Source organism: Mugil cephalus, chromosome 8, assembly GCF_022458985.1.
Source record: "Mugil cephalus isolate CIBA_MC_2020 chromosome 8, CIBA_Mcephalus_1.1, whole genome shotgun sequence".
NCBI classification, from domain to species: Eukaryota; Metazoa; Chordata; class Actinopteri; order Mugiliformes; family Mugilidae; genus Mugil; species Mugil cephalus.
Window position 1 is genome coordinate 19518929 of NC_061777.1, and position 13704 is coordinate 19532632.

The following is a 13704-nucleotide window of genomic DNA, read 5'->3' on the forward strand; positions in this document are numbered from 1 at the left end:
AAGGAGTGGACATAGGAAAGGAGTTAGCTTGCACATTTTGCCAACAGAAAAACAACCATACCACATTTACAGTGTTTGCGAGCTGTTATAACCCAAGAGTGATGTAGGTTCATAATGCATGTGAACTCTGACCTCTGCTCGGGTCACAATATACAAATCAGTATAATCTGCCATTTCCAGTCCATCTTTTTCTGTCTGTATTGTTTGATGACAAAATATGTTAAAGATAATTCTGCACGAGTTGTGCAAGAATTTTTCATAGGCATCATTTCAGCCTATATTACTATTTGCAGTTTTATATAAGTAATGGAAGAGTTATGATCAGTAATATGTTTCCATTATCGTGAGGAAAAAAATCAAATCATTGTATTTCAGCTAAAACCTACACACACACACACACACACACACACACACACACACACACACACACACACACACAAAACATTATGACTAGTTCTATCATTCTATATCGATCATATCTAATTGATTGTCTAATGCTGTGCGGTTGGTTGATTTAGATATTTGTATTTGATGAACCTCAACTCAGCTTTTCTGTGTTTAAATGAATGAAGAAGACTTGGATGAGAGGTTGATGTTTCATCCGTTTAGTCTCTGGCGCCCCTTTGTGGTATATATGTATACATAGAGGTGAATCAATCCATTTTGAGTTTATGACAGTTGATTATGCAATTCCTTCCAGGAAACAAGACATACACAGAAGGGGGGAAAAAACAAAAAAACTAATTACTGAAAAACTCTGAAAAAGGTAAGTAAAGTTGACCAATGCCTTTGAAGCCGCTGGAGACCCAACTCGTCTGAAATACTGATTTTCTAATGTTGATAATCATAGACTGTATCTAACTCTAATCGTTTGCATTTCTAAATATTCTTGCTGAAATTCCAAATTAATATAAATATATGCGTGCGTGGTGGTGGTGGCACGCATCAGGAGTAAATAAATAATATTACACAGAAAGGGAAAAATATGATCAAAATCGTAATAAAAGAAGAAACAAACATGCTACCACTAGTAACGTTTGCATTTAGTGTCCACTGTCACTCAATAAAAGTAGATGAAAGTGACTCACACGCTGCGTTGGTGCAGTCAGTTAACAGAATAAAGAGCTATCTACTGGAAACAATCATAGAAGACGCGTGTATAGCGTCCATCATTCACGTCATATAGTCTACTAAGTACACGATGTCTCAATATACTACACTGACACGAGCAAGGGAGGGGCTGCTGCAAAACACACTGATAGAATGAATGCAAAGAGCCTAAAGAACACTTCCTGTTGATGCAAAAATTGCAGCAGCAACTGTGTGACACATCTGGACTGGAGAGGGGGGGAGGCCTGGCTGTAGTGTTAGCGGACTACTGAGGGGAATGGACAGCGTTTAAGTGCTAACCTGCGAGACGGTGAGTTTGGTGGACCGCGGCTTTGGCATGGACTGGTGAACCATAGTGCGTGTGTAATGTCGGAGCGTCCGAGCTATTGCAGTGTAAGTAAAATGAAAATGATTACCTGCGACTGTACGCTAGCAACTCCCTGCTAGCCAGCTAGCATTAGCCTCTGTTTAGCTCAGTGGTACGGGTTGGTCGTGCTAACTAACGGCTAGCTCACTAGCCTGGTGGCTGTTTCTAATGACAGCCGACATAGTTTGCACCCGCGTTCGACGTTGTAGCTACACCATTAACTCCTGCAAGCTTGTCAGTTGTTTTAATAGTAACAGAAAACGCACACAGGTCGTTAACTAATTCGAGAGTGAGGTCTCTGTGAAAGTTTGGCATGTTTTCCTTAAAATAAAGCTCGAGTGCGGGCTAGCTGGTGAGGCTAGTTAGCCACTGCTTGTGTGCCGCTTGTCAGTTGGGTGCTTCGGCCCTGTGAGCCGATGCAAATCTATATAGTAAAGGTTCATTTAACTGCATGTCACTGTATAAGTGAGATATGGTGGATATAACTAACTAAAAGCACCACGGGTGTGATGTTCGGCGCTAGCGCTAACGTTAGCTGCTGTGCTAAGAAGACCTGTGCCAGTAGCTACTATCAGAATGGTTTTGGTTAAAGTTTGAGACATGGCACATTTGCTCTCAAGTGTGTCGGCATCGAGTGTATGGGCGATGGCATCGTGGTGCATGCTACGCTCCCTTTGTGTGCATTAATGATTTAGCTAACACGGGGAAACGTGGCTCTCAAGAGTAGCACATTTAATGTATTATACGCTACAGTTTAACACCACTCCTCATGTATGAGTTGGCATCAGGCCAGAAACTATACCCGCACCTGCATTCATTTTTGTAGAGAACATATTAGTCTTTTTTTTCAAACTATACATATTAAAGGTGACAAATGGCAGTTGGAAACTAATCTTACGTGGTGTTATGACAGGAAAGGGGCAAAGTACAGTACGGGACATGTGGTATTCTGCACACCTGGCTTCACCTGGGTCGCCATATTTAATTCCCTCTCTCATAGTTTTTGGCTCTGAAATGTCTCACGTGAAGACGTTCAGGATCCAGTCTGAAACCAAACCAAATCGCTCAGCTCAAAAGGCATGTCAGAACACAGAGGAGCCAACCACTTTGCATGAGTTGGCATTATGGTTTTGAGGCCACCTTCCTTTTTTGTAGTTTCTGTTTCAAGCTGAAAAACAACCTGAGCAACTAGCTGAAATGAATGCTTGTGAAATGCACAGACTATAACATTACATCCTAGGTGTGCAAATTGCAGCAAAACCACAACTATAGTGGGAACCTGGTTATTTAGAAAACTGTTGGGATGTGAGTGTAATAATTTTGTTAGTCCAGTAACTGCACAGTGCTGCGTACATTAACAGAGGACATTTCTCTCTCTCTCTCTTTTATATCCATTGTATATTCTCTGCTGTATTTATTGAGGTGAAAGTGCTCTGATTCATCATGTGAGTCAGAATGTTCTCAAGTACCTGTAAATTATTTATGTAATTAGGGGGAAATCTTAACCGACAACTGAAATGTACAGGCTCACACAGGGCGTTCCTTCACTTTACGGCCACCGTGCTTGAATTCATAACCACCTGCCGCAAAGCCATTCGGTGAGAGTCAAACCTGTTCTAAGGACACATTTTAAGATGTCAAATGCATCTCTGTCAACTGTAGTTGTGACGGCATTATCACTCTGCAGTGGCTCCAACTATGAAGACAGTACAGTAGCTCGGCTGACATCTTGGCTAAATAGTAGTGGTCATCAAAAGCACAGTTTACACTGCAAACAAGATGCATAAAAATGTTCAGCAGACAGAAATTAAGGCAGCTGGTGGAGGTGAGGATTTGTTGGTGTGGATCAGTTAGGTTACATCTTTATTAGTTGTTTTCATCCGAATTAATCAGCTGGTGGTTGTACGGACAGCCGACGATAGAAATGGAAAAAAAGCTGTCTTGTAATTTTAGTGCCTTGAGCGGCACAATGTCACCACGACATAAATCTACTTCTGTGTCATGTCATATATGTATATTACAGTATGGTTGTGTGTTTGTAATAATGTGTCAGTGTGTACTTGTGACTGCAGAATGTTCATGGGTTATAGTTTGTTTAAAGAGGATAAAGATAATGAGGATGGGCTTAAGTCTTTAAGTCTCTTGTAAGACGTCCATCTTGTGTTGATCTGATAAGCATGTGAATAGGCTGAAATGAATGAGTATTTTCTCATCTTCCAGTATGCTCTCCGAACAAATCAAATAAGAGAACACACCCAAAGGCTAAGCATGCAATATTTAGCTCTCTATACTGCATCTCACTATGCCTTGCATGTTGTTTTCCCTCTGCAAAGTTTTTCACATCTTAACCTCCCTTAGGTCTATCAAAATGTAGTCTATTTTTATATAGTTTTTTTACAGTCTGCTCTAAATTGCTCTCCCAACCTTTGCTTGTCAAGCAATTCTGTCCTGCGTCTGGTCTGCCCCACAAGCTGTTTTTCAAAGTGTGCTGCTGATGTTGAAGAAAACATACAATGTTTGCATGCTGACTTCGATTTTTTTTCCTAATGTTTTTCTCAGTGTAATGTCACAGTTTTAGATTCTAAGCTTCAGATGACATCTTTCCAGTGGTTCTGCTGATATTTTGGTCACTCAGACTATCACGATGTGCTGCTCAGCATCATTTTTACCTATGTGCATGAAGCAGCTGTAACAGATAGGTTTATTAGCAGACTAGGAACTTGAGCCACAGATGGAATTTTTGAGCTGAGTTTAAACATTTTCGACTTTCCCATGTGAGCCAAGCATGTGACCCTCAACTACTGAGCATGCATTCTTTGGCTGCCCTCACACTTGGCTCTATCTACTATGCATGCTGCTGGCAGCCGTTACTGGTGTGTTTTACTGTATGAACGCGTTTTATTTGTAGAATGGTCATATGTGGAGTGAAGATAATGCACACCCCCTTACAATCGTCTGTTTTACTAAAACTTTCCTCTCGTACCAGAATCAGAACATGTGGTTTGTCGGACAGGTGACTTGGCAAGCTTTGGCAACTGGAGAAAGTGTTTACGTTTCCAAAGTGCTGACAGGGACTCAATGTACAGAAGATCATGCTGAATTGCCAGCGAGGGGCAAGAGAGGAGGAGGAGGAGGAGGTGCAGAGGGAGAGATTGGAGAAAGGCAGATGGAGTAGGGGGAGAGGAGGGTTAAGCTGGAGAACTGACACAAATTAAGGTTTGCAAGATGAAAGTGTTTGCTTTTACTCTACACACACACAAGTACAGTAGAATTTGAGGCTGCAGTTACCTAAAGTGTTGTTTAACTTGGGAACTCTTGAGAACGCATGACATTTGTTAATGTTTCATCCACAAGCTCAACTCAGTATATAATTGTGTAAGTGTAGTAAGTCACTATTTATGTAGCAGTGTCCTACATTTTTCCAAAATGTGTCAGTCAGAGCTTGTATGGTATGGCTAGTATATTGTGGAATATCTTAATGCAGGGGGAGACATTTGGCATCGCTGTGCCACGATTAGGCAAGCGCAAAGGCAGCAGCCTTTCTAAATCTTCATTTTCTCAGTCTAGAATAAACGTATTGTGTTAGAGTTTTCATAAACGGTTGGTGCTCGCCTTCTGAGCATAACCAGATTTTCTTCTTTCTCTGCCAAAAGCGCTATACGTATGCCTGTATGGCTTCGCTCACGAGACGGTTACGCTTCACCGCAGTCTGCGTATGTAGAACACTGGCACATTGTGTTCAGCCATTTTCTGTTGTTACATTAACTTTCCTCTCACATTTACATTTAGCAGTAATTGCAGTGAATTGATATATAAAATGTGAGAATTACATGACAAACAGTGAAATGAAAGATGAAATATGTGCCACTGAAATGTCAGATTCTTAGGGATTTAGAGACTTGATTATTCTCTTGTCTCTTGATTATTCTCTTGTCTCTTTTTTTTTTTTTAAATCTCACTCACAGATACTTGCACTTGGTTCTGTTTACATGGTAGCTGACCTGCTTGAATTCATTTCCACCTGAACCAAAACACATATGCTGACATGGTAAAACCTGTTTTAAAGTCGTTGCATCAAATGCATTTCTGCCAACTGTAATTGCAACAGTGTGCAGTCGCTCCGAGATACCATCAAATATTTTCTTAGCTCTGTTGCAATTATTATATATGTATCTGAGAAAAAAGAATGCTAAATTGTTAAAAAGAGCAATTATAAAACATATCCATATGCCACTATTATGTAAAATGGTAATGGTTTTGAACAAGCATTTATCGAAAAAAATGTACCAATAGATGAAATATTCTTGAATGAGATTCATGGCTCCGTACCACGGTCGAGGTAGACGTCCTTAGAAGGTAGTGTTGCTCCCTTAAGCTGAAATCGCTGATTGTGGGCAAGCTCGCTTTTACTGTGTGACCGACATTATTTTCAGTGAACCTTTGATATGATTCAGTATTAATTGCTGAATCTGGGGCAGCAAGCTGAGGTCTTTGAAGCGGCAAAACTGTAGTATTTCCACTACCAAGCTTTACAGCTGGAATGAGGTTGTTATCGTCTTTGGTCTGTAGCAAACATGTCTACTGTTACTGTGGCCAAACGGCTTTATCTTTGATTTGCCTTCATACAGCACATTCCTCCGAAAAGCCTGGCCTTGACTGATAATATATGATCTCTTTTTGATCGTAAATGCATGCATTTTTGACACCCAAGAGTTACCTGCAGATCCTGTTTTTGATTCCTGGCTTCTTCATCACACAGGCTGCCCCTGGGGTATACATGCTGTTTGAAATCTATGCTCCCTTGTAGATGATTACACTCACAGCAGAATGATTTATTGAAATAATTTGGAAAGCTTTTTAAACCCTTTGCCAGACTCATCGTCATCCACACACTTTCCCCCCCCCCCAACAGCCTTAGAGAGCTCTTCAGATCTTTTCATGATGACACCACACACTCGAATCTCAAAGAGAACACCAGATGTGAGAGGTTTAGATAGCTCTGGTTCCACCTGTCAGTCTCTAGGGGCGTTTTAAACACTGGCCCCTGATATGGAGCAAATTTCATGGATATTAAGAACTAGAAAATGTCAATTTTATGTGTCATGTGCTTGAAATGATCCCCTTTACCTGTAGGCACTGTTCAAAGAGGATCATGTTTGTTTGTTCTATGTTCTTGTCCATTGAGTGAACTTAAGATGTTTTTTCTTATTTTATAGTTTAGGTTCTTGTGTGTGTGTGTTTTGTTTTACTCTGCCCAGTGGTAAAATACAAACCCCAATATAAGTATCATGTACAGCAGTCAATATGCATTTGGTTTTTATTAATATACACATGCATTAGCAAACATTTATGAGAAATCCTCAATTTTTCTGCTGATTTTGAAACTTGGGGTTTGTATACACACAATATTGTACTTTCTTTAATAGTTCCTGTAAACTAGAAAAATGTTGCAGTCTCTTAAAAATGCATGGTTTAATAAAACTAATGATTTTTTGTTTTCTTCTTTTCCCATCAGGCTGTCGGCAAACTGGAGAAACATATCCAAGAAATGGACGACGGCAGCTACATCGAGTTTGATGTGCCGGAGTTCAGCAACACTGTTCTAACCCAACTCAATGAGTTGCGCCTGCAAGGAAAGTTGTGTGACATTATTGTTCACATTCAGGGCCAGCCGTTTCGAGCACACAAGGCCGTGCTGGCGGCGAGTTCACCCTACTTTCGTGACCACTCGGCTCTCAGCACCATGAGTGGCCTTTCCATTTCGGTCATCAAAAGCCCTGAGGTGTTTGAGCAGCTCCTTGCTTTCTGCTACACAGGTCACATGTCCCTCCAGCTCAAGGATATTATCAGTTTCCTCACTGCTGCCAGCTTTCTGCAGATGCAGACTATCATTGACAAGTGCACCCAAATTCTTGAGAGCATCCATTCCAAGATCAGCCTCCCAGTCAGTGTCTGCAGTCCAGAGAAGGACAACATGCAGAACAGCCGCAATGGGGTCAACGACAGCAACCTCTTTATAAACCCTACCCAGATCTCCCCCCCTTACTACTCCCGGCAGAATCAGGCAGGGCATGAAGCGCGCTTGGAGCTGGCAGGAAAAGGCCGGGCGCGACAGCAGCAAGAGGAAGGCCAGTCGGACCGCGGCAGTAGCGACAGCGTGTCGGAACACGATGCGCCTATGGAAGGAGAAACAGAGCAAGTGGAACTGATTGGCAAAGATGGGCAAGTAACAGATGTGCACGTGAAGGTAGAAAAGACCGACAGACCCACTTACTCAGATAGTTCCTCGGCTGGTGATGATGGCTACCACACAGAGTTGGTGGATGGAGAACAGGTACTGGCTGTTAGTGTGGGTTCTTACGGTCCCGTCATCCAGGCTCCTACCTATTCTTACTCAGGGCTGTCCTCCCCGTGCTTCGTCAACCTCAGCAACTCCAGTCCTTCTCGCTCCATGCTCAGCGGCTTCAGAGGGGGACGAGCGAGGGCAAAACGACCACTGGCTATCCCAGCAGGGGTCCTGAGCCACATCAAACCGGGCTCAGACGAAGGCGAATCAGCCGTGGGACCCACAGGGTTGGAAAACGACGTAAGAGAGCGCAGTCTGCGGAGCCAGTGGTACCCCTACAATGAGAGACTGATTTGCATCTACTGTGGAAAAACCTTCAATCAGAAAGGGAGCCTGGACCGCCACATGCGCCTGCACATGGGAATCACCCCATTCGTCTGTAAGTTCTGTGGCAAGAAGTACACGAGGAAAGATCAGCTGGAGTACCACATCCGTGGCCACACGGACAACAAGCCCTTCCACTGTCAGATCTGTGGCAAATGCTTCCCGTTTCAGGGCACCCTTAACCAGCACCTGAGGAAGAAGCACATGGGAGCATCGGAGAGCAGCAATCACACGGACTCTCCAGAGAGGACGGAGGGAAGTTCGGGTCAGAAGGACCAAGAGGATACGTCGGAGGGGATGGCCTTTGAGGCACAATATGCAGAAGAGGCACCAGCCAATGATGTGGAGGAAAGTTCGAAATGCAGTCCGGAGGAGGCGCAAGCATCGAGATGTGATTTTTAGGTCCCGCTTCAGGTTAAGGAAGCTTTAAGAAATTTAAAGGACTCTCTTCTTTTTTCAATTAGCTCCCTCTACTATTGCCTCAAGGGTTTTTGTCGGTTTTGTGAACGTTAGATGCTAAATGCAGAGAGAAAATGGGTGCTTTATAGAAATTTGATTCTTTCAAGCAAAGGGAGTAACAACTTACTATTTTTGAGGCGGTCCCAATAATCAAGACCCCCTGTTTGATTTATCTTTATATCTTTCCATGTTTTTTAAAACATATTTACAGAGTTATATAGGCATGTTGCAATAATTGATAATGTGAAAGCTCTGGTAAGATGCTTGTCATATCACCTTTTTACCTGACCTGTTTTTGCACATGTGGCCACAGGAGGTCACTTACTCACAAGGAATGATTTTTCTGCCAGTGCAAAGCTTCGTGTGACATATCCGTTCAATACCTCATAATACAACTACATACTCATAACAGACAGTATTTTAACTTTAATGAAACTCACCAGGTTCTACCTCATAGCCAAGAACCTACCAGGCACAGATGTGTTCACCGTTAGAAATCCATTTTTAGTTTGTTTGTACAGTATCTTATTGCCAAACTCTGTAAAGAATATTCTTTTAACACAAAGCCTTGATACTTGGGGGAAATATTCCTTGCTGATTGTATGGTTTAGGGACAAAGTCCCTGTCAAATGTTTCATGGTCAGCCAGGTTAAAATGATGTTTAAGAAGGTGCTATGTTAGGAGTGCATTAAATTTGCTAGCTTACTTGTGTGCTTTTGGCAAACGTGGGGAAAAGAGCAAGAGATTCGCCCTGTTATTTTTCAAGATACGACTTTACTGTCTTGTAACATTTGTTCTACAAAACACTTCAGGATTCTGTCTCTCATCACTACTGGAGATCTCACTCTGTTTGCCTAGGCGTGGTTTTAGATGCTGCCATCCATTTAATGGCTGAATTACGTCCACACAGTGAAGTCGTTTGTATTCCTCTCTGATGGCAGATTTATACAAAACTATTCTATGTGTACGTGTTTTGTCCTGAGGCTTCCAATTTAATACTGTGTACTCTACCAGTGACAGGAGTACTCATTGTCAACTCAGCACAGCAGGAACAGCTATGGATCTGTTCACATGAATCACTATAGTATACTGGTTTGAATAATATGCAAACAGAATGAACAAAGGAATCTCAGCCATTGTGACATGGTTTTTCTTCCACTATATTAAACAGCTATCGATTTTTATTTTTTCCCATTGTGTCCTGCCTTTTTAGGATGGGACATTTAATCTGTGATAGACTTTTTCTGCATTTTTTTGGGGGATCAAATGCAGACTTGGAACACGTTTTCCTCATTTGTCAGAGCTAAGCCGTTGTCAGAGATGTGACATAACTAGATTAAGAGGTTGATCCAAAGTATTGATGCACTTTGCAGAGTTAGTGCGTGGGCTGAGTTCTGGCCCAGTGACAAAGTGTGCTAATTTCTGTCTTAATTCTGATGCAGCCGCAGCAGTGTCAGGGCGAAACTTGCTTCATAGCAGCAATTTTTCCTCTGAGTAAAAAAAAAAATAAATCTTATGAACTTCGATGAAACTCTGCAATCACGTGAATACTATTGGTTACAAGTCCCTCAAATGGCAGCGTCGCTTTTTATCTATACTCTTTGAACTATGGGGATCAGGGATGGGGTGTTGTTAAAATATAGAGACATTTATTTCCATTGGGATTTAACAATCCATATTCAGAGCAAAGGCACTTAGAAGGCCTGATTGATTATGCTGTCATGATTATTATATTTTAAGCTCCGCTGGGTGGCTCCTTTCGTGCTGTCCCGCGTTCTTATTTGCCATCCAGCTGCTTAATGCCTTTGTTGAGGAGCACCCGCTCGATGCTTTTATTTTGTCCCATCTGGTCCATGATGAATATGTGTCACTGAATTGCGAATGCATTGATTATTTTACAGTTTGCATTTAATTTTCTACTTTGTGCGCTTGGTGGGAGATAATAGTGTGTTCTTTCGCTTACAGTATGTCTAGTTTTATGTCAAGAGTGCAGTCCCTTTATTCCTCTGAATGTTCAGTCATCGTCTTTAGTCGTTGAAGATAGCAAACCAAAATTTGGGGAATTTTCGCAAGAATCGGTATAGCTAGCTTTTGTTATTTTTTATGGTTTTGTTTTTTTGTGTTTGAATTTATCACACTTTTTGGTTGTCATCACCCACAGTCTGTCAGCCTGTACAATAGTTTTACATGAATGTTTGTGTCAGCTGATCTAAATTCACCAAAATCAGTCGCTGACTCGTTTGAACCTGACTATGATTATTCTTGCCCTTCTCTTAGAAGAAAAAAAGAAACATGACATGCATACCATCTCGGGACGTTGTTGGTAAAGTTTTGTGAATAATGGGTACAGACACAAACAATTTTGTGCCAAGAGATCACACCAAAGACTAATAGGTGATTTTTTTTTTAACATTAAATTTTGACTGTATTGCATAATTGAATGCTCATTAAGAACAAGAACTTAAATGGAGGGCTAGTACATTGCTAATTGCAAGGAATGTATGTTTCCCAGCTTACAACAATCACTTGTGTAAAATTTGAACAATTTGCTAAGAAGACATTAAGTAGTCGTAAATAAAGTCGTATATTAAGCCATAAAAAAGGTGACAATATAAAAATTGTGCAATAGGTATTGTTAAAGCCAATGTAAACAAAAGAGAATACTTCACTAAAAGTGGCATCTTAAACTTAGTGCCTTGCCACAAGCTTTATATTGTAGATTCTGGCACTTAGATTCCTGTGCCTCTTTCATTTTAAAATGAATTAAATAGAGAGGTTATAAGACGATATGGCCACATGATTTATTGTAAAGTAGTATCAAGAATAGATTTATGTCATTCTTGTCCATTTTATAGTATTCTCTAGTCCTGCCCCTAGCGTTCGCTCGTTATCATTTTTGTTTTTTGATCCTGGGATAGGCAACTGATCTTAAGGTGTAACTGATTTTGTAGCTATTGATTACAATCAAATGAGGCAGACTTGTTCCCTGCAAGCTATCGCCCCACGTTCAGAGACTAAACTGTCCCGCCTCCTCTCTGTCCGCCACAACTGAGGACAATCCAAGCAATGTACTGTAGTGTAGGTAGTTCAGCAAAGGAAGGGGATGCATGAGAAACACAAATTTAGTTCCTCTCTGTCCTCTCGGAGAATCTGACAGGGAAACAGCTGCCTGGTTATTTAGCAGATTATAACCTGAATATATGTGCAGAAACAAAAGCTTACCCCTCATGTACTGTAGCTGAATTGCACGTTGCTACACCACAAAATTGTACAAAAAAAAATTTGCCAATGGATACATTTTTGTGACTTGTTTTTGTGTCATTGATTGTGCACTTACAGGTTTTTGTTTTGTTCTTTTGTTAAAAGTTCCATCCAGGAAGTCCAGTTTATCTCTGTAGTTCCTGTAAGGGACTCGGCTATAATGGCCTCAATCACTAGTCGGGACCCTTCCCCCCATAAATGGTGCTTATAGGCTAGTCTTTTTTTTTTTTTAAATCAAATGAGTAAACAAGTCCATGTATTCATTATAGGTGAACGGAGGGGAAATATTTGCGAATGCTTTTCATGAACTATAGTTACTTATGTGATACTATACGACTACAGAACCAACTTGACAACACACTCAAACCGACTCTCTGTAACTCTTGGCTCCACCCCTCTGAGAGGAACAGGAGATGCATTTTGGGCCACAAGTAATCAAAAGGAAGTGTTTACAAGGAAGGCTGTCAGACTACTTTTTGAAATTGCAGCTCATCCTATTCCTTTTATAATAAACTCACTTCAGGTAGTTTACGAACACTGATACAGGCTTAGAAAAAAATCGTAAGTCTTCCATAGCTTCTCTGTCAGTTTCTGTCCACTGTGTATTATTAGAAAGAAGAAAAAGCAATAACATTTTTAAAAGTGAAAAGTGGTGTATTGGGATCATCAAAGCTTATTGAAATATTGGCCTGTCGTATATCAAACAAAACTGAATGTCAGGGAGCTCTTGAATTGAAGTAGGACCAGGACAATTTGATATTGATTTATTTTTTATGTACTTTCTGAAACTTTGGACAAGTTGACTTCCTCTTAAAAAAAAAAAAAAGATTTCTAAGTAAAAAAATGATTGGTGTTGCTTTCTGATGTCGATCAGAATTCAGTGGTAGTCGGTAAACTGCAACGCAAGAACTGAGCGCATGGTTCAGTTGTCAAACTCAGTGGCACTGTTCAGAGTTGCACCTCCAGCTGAGTCAAATATCGAAAGGGATTTTGGGCTGTATAGCCGTTTGGGAGCGGGCTATCTGTTGACATGTTGAGGTTCGCTGATCTCCTTTGGCTCCTCGGGCTCAGAGACAGTAGTTTTAGTTGTTAAGGCTCAGAGGGGAAGTTTTCAGTCTAGCTATTGTTCCTTTTCCTTTTTTTTTTTTCTAACTCCCTGAACTGCACTATGATGTCTCTGGCTCATATGTATTTGATGGCAAGGCAAAAAAGAACAAAAAAAAAAAAACTTACAACTCAGGGTTAAAAGTGGTCTCATTGGACATGCATCTTATGTCCATATTAGAATTGTGCACTTCTCTTCAGGTGGGGAAACAAGTCCTCAGTCAGTGGTTCCCAAACATTCTGCCTCAAGGTCTCAATGAGCCCATATTTTCCACGGAGCTGAAAGCCTCAGGTGCACTGGAGATCACAAACCGAACCATGATAGCAGAAATGCCCCAACTCCTGTTTTTGTCCACTCTACACACAACCTCACAACCCAACTGTGAACCTCAGAACTCTACTGTTTTGTACAACTATGAAGTAAATGAAGCTAGCTAGAGCTGATGTTGTATCTATTGCCATTTATGAATTTATTTTATAGCATGAAATAAAATATATTTATTCAAATTATATATTTTACTCATAATCATTCTGTGCTGCTTCATTTTGGTTCTTAAGCTTGTAAATTGCTTTTTTTATTATATTAAAAAAAAAATGTCAATAGAATAATGCGTTTGTAAAATAAAGACGCTCATTTGGCTCCGATTTGTCTTCTTTTGTTTCGCACAAGTGGATTGGGTTATTATGTCTTTGCATGTGCATGGAAAAGCAAATGGTCCGGATAAAATATTAT

The 13704-nt window shown here is 40.8% G+C and overlaps 1 protein-coding gene across 2 annotated transcripts; it reads left to right on the forward strand.

The window, feature by feature from the left end:
* The first annotated feature begins 1269 nt into the window (after window positions 1–1269).
* zbtb34 (zinc finger and BTB domain containing 34) lies at window positions 1270–13616 on the forward strand. Of its 2 annotated transcripts, none has more exons than XM_047592096.1 (2): window positions 1270–1420; window positions 6993–13616. In XM_047592096.1, exon 2 carries the CDS (start codon window positions 7026–7028, stop codon window positions 8547–8549), a length of 1524 nt encoding a protein of 507 aa, XP_047448052.1. In that variant the 5' UTR covers window positions 1270–1420; window positions 6993–7025; the 3' UTR covers window positions 8550–13616. The 2 variants fall into 2 exon arrangements, with proteins under 2 accessions (XP_047448052.1, XP_047448051.1); XM_047592095.1 differs by having other exon boundaries at window positions 1289–1503.
* The last annotated feature ends 88 nt before the right edge of the window (window positions 13617–13704 follow it).